At 44.6% G+C, this 9436-nt stretch overlaps 1 protein-coding gene across 1 annotated transcript in view; it reads left to right on the forward strand.

Annotated features, from left to right (window-relative positions):
- The window catches only part of LOC144138793 (cytochrome P450 3A14-like), a 67036-nt gene that overhangs the window by 44614 nt on the left and 12986 nt on the right, over positions 1-9436 (forward strand). Inside the window, exons 8-12 of the mRNA XM_077671263.1 lie at positions 4278-4389; positions 6185-6278; positions 6505-6613; positions 6697-6785; positions 7741-7881. Coding sequence (XP_077527389.1) covers positions 4278-4389; positions 6185-6278; positions 6505-6613; positions 6697-6785; positions 7741-7881 — 545 coding nt within the window. The remainder of the gene's footprint in view (positions 1-4277; positions 4390-6184; positions 6279-6504; positions 6614-6696; positions 6786-7740; positions 7882-9436) is intronic.

Here is a 9436-nt window from a genome sequence, read left to right on the forward strand (position 1 = left end):
TATTTCTCGGTTCTGTTGATATACCACCGTTCTTCAAAGCCACTCATAACCTAGGCAGCGTATTTTTCGTGATTATTAGTCTTCACAGCATTAAACCAAAACAAATGATGAAAAGCGACGACGCAGCGACAGTCACTGTCGAGAGGCCCCACTAGCATACATGTACAGAGAAAATATTTCTCCCGGATTCCCTATTATAAGCAATTGCATTGCTTAGAGCGGTTTTTGGGGTCAATCTAGGCAGTGGTTTTTGTGAAATGGAGGGGTCTTTTTTACGCATTGCCTAGGAGCCAAGAAGTTATACTAGGAATGATCGCACCGATTTCGAAGGGAGCAGCCATGGCATAATTACGCATTAGAAATCAGTATCACGACAGAACTAAGCTCAGAAGGCCGAAACCGTGCTCAAATGCAAATTTAAAGGCCAACTGCACTCAAATTTTTATTTGTCCAAATTTGATCCAAATAAGTAGTCTATGCTCTTCTTGAAATCGCCATGGCGAAATCGTAAGCTTCGTAAGCACACCGAACACTAGGCACACTCGTTCAAAGTAGTGCCGTACAGACGACGTTTGCACCTGGGGGAAAGCCACCCAAACGAGTTCCGAGCGGCGGGTGACGGAGGTTGGGGAACCCGTCCCGTGGAGCTCGCGCTTCTCCGGCGACTTGCACGACGCTCGGGCGGGCGCCGGGACGCGTTCGCCCGGGGTTTTTCTGCTACCCCACCGCACTGTACCGCCGTCGCCATCGCACATTTCAAATTGGTTGCGTATGTAGCAATATCCGCCTTTTTTAGTGCAATAAAATATTTTTATAGCCTACAAACTATTCGCGCGCTTGCGAACGTTCTGGAGCTGGCAATAATCATTTTACTTGAAAATAATATTTCTACTAAAACAAATAGCGCGACACGCACACTGCATTAAAGGGACCCAGAAAAGCTTTGTGAAGGTGGCAATCAACTGCATTCAGGTTGTAGAACACATAACAGGGGATTTTTGAGCGAAGTGTGAGCCCCATACGTTGTATGGATAATTTGCAAACGATTTTTTAAGATCGCCTTTCTCAGCCGATTAGCGCGACGCCGCAGCGAGCCGACCGCGGCTGACGTAACGCCGACTGCGGCTGACGTAACGCCGGTCGCGGCTGACGCAACGGCGAGGCGCCCCTTGATTCGGCCGATCGTCAGCCACCGGCAACGTCACTGTCATTGGCTTCCGGCTGCTCTTCCTCCTTCCTGCGCGATCCTGAGGCTAAGGCGGGTCCGCAGCGATTGACGCGTGCCTAGGCGCAGGAATGTAGCCAGCGAGAACGGAAGTCGAGCGTCTCGATGTCACATGGCTATTCCCAGTGTTTCCAGCTGCTTTGAAGGAAGCAGAGAGGGAGGAGGAATCGATCGGCAAGGGGGGAGAGGTTCACTTAATTGCTTTTCGCGCAGCTAATACTGAATATAGATCAATAATTCTAACGGCATTGCATCGCTATATTGGTACTACGCGACAATACAGGCCTTTTGTAACTTTTACAAAAGGCTTTTCGGGGTCCCTTTAAGTTGTCATTCCTATGGCACCTATCACAGAAAAAAAGGGATGGTCTATAAATTCTTGGCCACTTGCACTTCCGCGTCCAATTTTTGCCATATTTGGGCTGGCCCACGTCACCCCCATCCCTCAGACCTTTTAAAAGTTTAACGACCTAACTTGAGATGTACACGATGGTATAAACATTTGTGCGACTTTTGCCTCGGTCGCTCAGGTGTGCAATATCATCTTTGCTCGTGGTAACAAATACATCCGCACAACCCAGGCGAAAAAAGCAATTGGAGGCCCAACTGGACCTGTCGAAAACACAATTGGACCAAATGGAACCATTTGAAAATTTTGAACCAATTTTGTTTTCGGCAGGTCTAAATGGTTCTGCAATTGTTTTTTTTTTCTCCTGTGAAATACCGGCCGTCGTCTTCGCGAAGTGCGAAAGCTAACAATACTGCTCCTCTCATAAACAATAAACTTGATTTTTTTCAATCCTCAAATGAAGTATTTACTTTTATAGAGCAGTAGTTTTAGTTTACTTGATAGCAAAATGTTTTCAACAGCACATGTCTCCGGTGAAAGTAGAAAACAGCGGTAGATAGGTAGCTTTTTCTGTGTTTTATTGGATCATTTACCTGTGGAAGTTGGCCTGTAATGTTAGATCCCTTTTATCATTCGATTCGTGATGTGCAGCAAGGGAAGAAATACTGGGCTGATATTCACGAAGCTTTTTTCACGTAATGTATAGTAAAAATAGTGATTGAACTACGCCGACGTGCGGTTCATTCCTTTCAAAGAGAGCGATGCGACACCCGAGGCGCCGGGTAACCAAAGGTGCTTTTCGATATTGTACGAGCAACTAGCTTTGTAAATCACCGCCCGCTTGTTTACTCGCAAAGCCAAAAATTGCTCAACGGCAGCTATTCTGATGGAAGAAGAACTGTCGTACGGTCTACTTCATTTCGATTGATAGCAACGCGATGTCGGCATTGCGCCTAACTCCATTATCCTTGGCAAACGTTAGTGGCAGTACTTCTGTGCAAATAACAGTGCGAATAGCGACGATACCACGCGCGTTTGAAGGCAACTCTCGGCGGCCGCCGGTTCTAGCGCGGCCGCTTTCGTTTCATCACGTACCTCACGTCCGGCCACCGGTAATGGCCTCCTTTTCTATCCAGTTTCGGTTCCGAAAACGCCAATGTCGTGAGCAGATTACGTCGTTCGCGTTCATGTTTGAAACGTAGTATTTTGCATTTCGCACTCTCATTACGTGTGCTATTAAGTGACATTTTTTTACGTTGTCGAAAACTTGAGTGCAGCTGGCCTTTAAGGAGTCTGTTACAATCGCTAAGCCGGAAAGTCAGCTAATAAATAGTTGAAGCTGCCATAAAAGAAAGCCTTTGCGGCACATGTGTGAGCATGGCTTTCTTATCGTACAACAAAATTCTGTATTGCTGCTCTCCGCTGACACACGTCTGTGGTTTACCGAAATACCAGTTTGTTGTATCTTAGGCAAGCTCTAGTGGAGGGTTATGTAACTCATTTTAAACAAGGAATTGTGCACACATGTCTTGGTTTCTCTTTTCCCGTCTGTTTGGCGCGGCTTTTTTCCCCGATGCGTGTATATCGTCAATTTTTATGTGTAGTGTTAACTGATCACATCTCAGAAACAGCTTCTTGTTAGGTTTTTTTACGTCAAGGCATATTTCTGGTAATTACGCGTTGAGATAAAGAGAGTTTTGATATCGCTCTATATTCATTATGATACAAGGGCAATCAGTAGGACAGAATACACATAAGACGTTAACGAGATGCACAAATTGACGGAATATAAATATTTTATTTGCCTAAATCTGTTTCAGTCATTCGGGCGTATTGTCAATCATGTTTCAGTTTCACTGTCGCATAGTCAAAAATAGGGAAACGCGGCGCTCTCGCGGGGCAAATATCAGAGGGAAAAAGAAAAACGAACACGTATCAGCTAATACTTTGCCGGTCAGAGCTCTCAAGGGGACCGTCGTTTCTCATTTAACCTAATATACCGCCCAAAGGTTAGCCGCTTGTGTGACTTAATTATGACACTAGCACTGAAGCTAAATAAAAAGGAGAGGGTGACGGCGAGAAACGGGATATGACATTGGCTTCCTTCCCGCTCTTTCATTTAGCGGCTATTGTGCTACAATAAAGCATGGTTTACTTAAATAAGCGAAACAATACTCTCTCGAAAACATTTAATGATAATACAGCCTATGAGTTCAATCAAGTCAAACACTGAAAATTTCGGGGTCTACTAAGAATCTTTAAAATCAACGCAAGCTTTTTTTCTTCGTTTTGTCTATTGGGGAGTGTAAGTATCCACATCAAACGTTTTCGCGTTGCAAGATTTGAATGTGCGATTCCTAGTTTTGCTTGTTCATTTTTTGTCACATTTTTTGTGCAGGGCTGCACCACAGTTCCCATTACCGTAATGCCTTGAATTTTTGTATGCGTATATATTGCATGCGTGCCGCGGCCAGTGCTTATACGTGAATAGCTGCGTGCCACTCCACCCTCCCTCACCACACACCGCGGAGCTATTGCTTCCCTTCACCTGGCTTAGCCTTCCTCCTCTCTACTACACCTGGCAGAGTTTTCTGTTAACGTTCGCCACGGCCAGAGCTCAAGAGGAAACGACTCCGCTGTTAGAAAGCCTTTCATATCTCAGGCTCTACCAAATATTCACTCGCATTCTGTGTATTTTTGTAGGACGAAAGAACGGACTTGCTGCAACTGATGCTCAATGCGGAAGTTGAAGAAGGCGCCCCAGTCAATGTACATTCCCTAACTGCTAACTACGATGCCGACACTGCATCAGAAGGTAAGATGGGTGCCACCTAAGCACGCATATTTGCACTACCAGCTGCTGTGTTTGGTTAAGGTAGCACGCTGGGCTGCAATTGTAACCATTGGAGGCAAATTTTCTTTGCACACAGTTCTCCTACCTGACATTTCTTCTAACATACGTATAAATTATTTGGACACGTGTACTACCGTGCTGCGTCGGCAAAGTGTCCTTAAATTCACCGGATACCTGAGGTAAAGCACAGCGTTGACTGTTGCGTTGGTTATTAGGGTGTACCACGCCGCTACTTTCTCAGCCGAACAGGCGATGTACTCAATGGCCGTTCTTTCGTCACATAAGCAGGTTTACCTTCGGTGTTAGAAAGCGACTTGGACTGGATGCTGTAAGGTGGGCGAATGCTAAAAAAATACTGTCTTCTGGAATCGGGTATTGTTGGTGTTACGCCACTATTCCTTGTCCCCGCCCCGAAAAGAACCGCTAACGCCATTTTTCCTCGGCGTTCTTGTTTTCTATGTCCAGAAATAATTCACAAATTCAGGGAAAGGTGTACTAATTCATAAGGATTCTTGCGCCTCTTCTATTTTCATTTTTTGAAGTTTTTTTGACGAAGGATCTGTTCTTGTATTATTACGACGATGAACTGTGTTAACAGCCCAATTACGCATTTTTGGCCAAATGCATGGTGTTTCATGATTGAAGCTTCAGCCTTCAGGGGTACTCGGTAAAAAAACGGTAGCGCAATACAAAATGTATGAACATGCATCTCCACGAAGAGAGAAGCGGGGATTAGAGCATGCTTGCTTCTAACCCTCATGGAAGCCTTCACGGACGCCGGCTCTAACTTTGCTTCGAAGGCACTATCCGCCTGGCTTCGCCCCGCCAAGACAAGGCAAAACTCAACCAGCGACTGTCTGTGCGTAGTGATTACAGCGCGATGTTCGCAAGCTTCAACCATCCAGCCCGCCCATACTGGCTGGCTTGACATTCAGCGCCGTTGCGAATGCTGCCTGTAGACGGAAATACTCTTATCATTTATGTAAAGGAAGTCTGGCTAGGCAGGCAGACTCTGTTCTTCCCTGCGTTGTTTGCAGAAAAGACCTACGTGGATGCTGGTCCGATACTTTTCAACATAGTTGGTGATTGCGCTTGGTTAAACTGATAAGTTGCAGAACGAAGCACTTCAATTGTGGAAGTGTGAAAAGTCTCATCTTGCTATCCAACAACGAACCTAGACTGTACCCCATGTGCCGAACAATGAGCCTGAGTGCAATGAACATACGTACTCGCATGTTGACAGCTTAGCTGCAAAGTCGTAGACAGGGATATATTTCTAATGGCCAGAACTCACAAAATGTAAGTAGTTTTGGAGCATTCAACCTTTAAGTAGACTTTTCCTCGTATCGTTTCCTGTCATTACAAACGTCTTTCTCATGCGTCAGGCTGCAGCACCTTCGAGCATCGAAGAGCGAAATGCGTATTAGCTAATAAACCTAACCAAAACATTAAAAGGGTTTTCCAGCGTGGAGAACTCCTCCAAACAGCAACATGGTGTTCCGCCAAAGATCCACTGTTGGATCATTTATAGTTATGCGTAAATTCAATACTGCGCTGAAAAAATAAGAGAATGTACAGCACGAATCAAACTACCCATGCAAAAAGTTCAAAGTGTCTTGCTTTTTAATTAAGAAGCTATCTTCCAGAGTTTCAGTTCGTACCTGATGCTTCGGATGAGTGCATTACCTAAATGTACACCACGCCTTTACCATCTGGTTGTTTTCGTTTAATTGTTATGGTATCTGGTCCGTTACAGAAGCCAACGTGTCCACGCTTTCAATCACAAAGAAGAAGCGCATCTTAACGAACGAAGAAATCCTGGCTAATGGCCTCCTATTCTTTATTGCGGGGTATGGAAAACTTTGTACTTTTTCCGACACATATGAATTTTACATTTTGTAGGGACTAATTGCTCCTCGAGCTCGAACTTCCTTCAAGGTCATATGCTTTATTTCATACTCATGAGAGGCAGTTCTGGCGCCCTTCCTCACAGTTTGAGAACAGAAAAATTTTTAAGGTGAAGAGTTCTTTGTGATCTTGATGAAACTGGTTCTGTTCTGGTGTGAAATGTTCCAGGTTCGAAACAACCGGTGGAACACTGTCTTTTATGTCCTATCTTCTGGCAAAGCATCAAAGCATTCAAGACAGGCTGAGGAAAGAAGTGTTAGAAATACTGCACCGGGACGTAAGTAAACCGTAATTATTCCTGTGCGGCGAAAGCAAGGGATGAAATATCTCTGCAGCAATTCCATCAAAGTACCTTTTCAGGGATCGTTCACGTATAACAACGTTTTCGCCATGAAATATTTGGACCAGGTGATTTCGGAAACTCTCAGATACTACTCGCCTGTAGTTGGGTGAGTGTTTTGTTGTTATTGTGTATTTTTGTAGCCGCCAGTGCTCACAGGAGTAGAGGTGGAATTAACGTTGGATGGGTATGCTGGTCGCATGGATACCAACAAAATCCAGGAGAAGGTTCACCCAACTGGCCACTTTTTAAAGCGAAAGCTTTCTTAGTTGGGCCGATGAAATTTTTAAAAGAGCTAATGTTTTTCCCAATGGACCTTTTGGTCGACTTAACAGCTTCAATAAAATCTCCGCATACACAGCAAGTGCGTGAAACCGGGCTTCTATAGTGTGACAAAACGGTTACTTAAAAATCGCGAAAAAGAACGCTTCTACATAACACACTGCGCTCATCGACCATGAAGCAGTACAATCGTATACATTTCGTATACTCATTGAGATTGTTGGTAGATGTCTTCGGTTAGTGCATGAAAAAAAGATACCATGGGTGGGTTTTTGGTTATCAGTTCGGGCCGTTCAAGGTATTACTATAGATTGTACTCACTTTCACTGAATGTTAGACGCACTTTAACTATCGCGTTTTTCTCTACTTTTCTGAGGGAGGAATGGTAAATTTTGCTGAGGCTTTCGGTTTTTGCCACTACATCTGGCGTACAACGGGATCATCGTAGGGTGTTGCTTGTAAGATGACTTCACTAATAAAAAAAAGAAACAAGAAGCGTTCAGGGCGCAACTTTTTTAAGGTATAGGAGGCCAAGTCGCCAATCCGCGAGGTCTTTGTAGAGCAAATATATTGTGCACCCAGACGGGCGATAACCCGCACCTGTTGCTTTATTATAACAACTTTGAATTACGGAAATCGACTTGTTTCCTTTTACTGATTCTTGAACATGGCCCCCTACTTGTTATTTGTTCCCAGTGAAAGAAATTTTAAGTATTAGTTAAGTAAAGTAACTAACAGATAATTACCATTGGGCAATTAATGTCGCTGCGGCTGTTTTTCAGATTTACCACGAGGACAAGCGCAACTGAGTACGTCCATAACAATATCACCATACCTGCTGGCGTCACTGTCCTTGTCCCCGGTTTTCACATGCATCGTGACACTGACTTCTGGGAGGATCCAGACAAGTTTGATCCGGACAGGTAGATCGTTCCTCATTGTGTCTCCATTTTAAAATATTTGATTATATCGTTGCGGGAACTGAACTAATTAATAAAATACAGTCAATCGCGTCTGGACTAACTTGGTTGAGACGATTTCTCGGTTATACCGAATTACTTGGGAACGCTGTTTTGGTTTTTAATAGAATTAATGAAAAGAAATCCGCTTACGGCGAACAGCCTCGCACGTATGCATTGGTTAAGACGAACAACTTCCGGGTTACAACCACTGCTGGCGATTCTGCGTAGCGAACATATCAGCCTTGGCTGGGTGCGGCGGTGCATTCACGCGATCAGGGAGAACGAAAAGTAAAAAAAAACCGCAGCAAGAAGCGAATTCACGCCGCGGGAAAAGGGAGGGAACGAGAAAAAAAGACAGACGGACAAAGCAACTACTTCTCGCACCCTTCAACCTGTGGAGCCAGCGGCAAAGCAACAAAAAATAAGCGAGAGCGAGTTTTTGGCCGCTCTACTGTCGAGTAGATAGGCGCAAAACTAGGATGATAGATAGATGAAACTTTATTAGGATAATAAATTGTTTTCAGAAAGCGACAACAGAGACCTCTTGTTCCAGAACGTAGGAGATATCCTGTCCAATGCTGTTTCTCAGCGGGAGCTTGTGAATTCGCATAAGTTCGCGTCCCGGGTCCAACGGCGTCACCGCCAAGAAAGCGGCAGTTCCCTATCTGCCTCTGCTGCGTTGTCGCTTGAGGCAGAGTTCATACGTTCACCGATGCCGCATGGACGTGATAAAACTAGGGTACAGCCACTTGAAGACAGTCTTCTAACATATCTGTGCAGTCAAATGAATAATTTTTGTTTCCTTTTTCCTCACCGTCTTGAAGCAAGATATTTGCAGGCACATGGGCATGTGACCAATTCGCTTTTTGTAAGGGCTTCTGATAAAACGGTGAAATCATCATGGTCGCTTTGCGTTCGCCCTAATGGGGGTTCACGGTAACACAAATTTAAACAAATACACGTCAGTGGCACCTAATGTGGAACGCTGGCATTCGTATCATCAATAGCGTAAACTTCAGAAGCATGGCAATGAATAATATGTGATTCAGAGTCCTCACGTTTTGGTGTAGAATCGTTCTAAACGATGGTTTCTGTACCTTGCGCAATCATTGCTTATCCCCCGAAAATGAAGCTACGTTTTTGGAAATATGGCTGAATGGTGCCCAATGGCTCCAGCTGCAACGATAAAATTATCTGTAGTGCTTGGTTGAATGTAAGGAGCCAATGTTTCTGTGGAGTTAGTGTTTCTGGACTTTAAAGAAGACCATGAATGATAGTATTACGACGTCCGAGGTTGGAGTTTCTCGCAGCTGTTAGGGTAGCCTGGAGAAACGTGACAGTACGCTACAAAATAGCGGCGTGCGTAGCTTCCCTCCGCCACTACTCCGATGCACGCTTTCAGTCATTTATTCTGGCCAAAATAACACCCAAAGCTGCAGCTACAGTGAGCATATAACGGCACTGCATGATTTCTACACGGAGAGGATGCCTGCTGTAGTGTTTGCCTGCTTCCGTG

The sequence above is a fragment of the Haemaphysalis longicornis genome, unplaced genomic scaffold, assembly GCF_048455015.1.
Source record: "Haemaphysalis longicornis isolate Haplotype H1 unplaced genomic scaffold, Haemaphysalis longicornis Haplotype H1 scaffold_5, whole genome shotgun sequence".
NCBI classification, from domain to species: Eukaryota; Metazoa; Arthropoda; class Arachnida; order Ixodida; family Ixodidae; genus Haemaphysalis; species Haemaphysalis longicornis.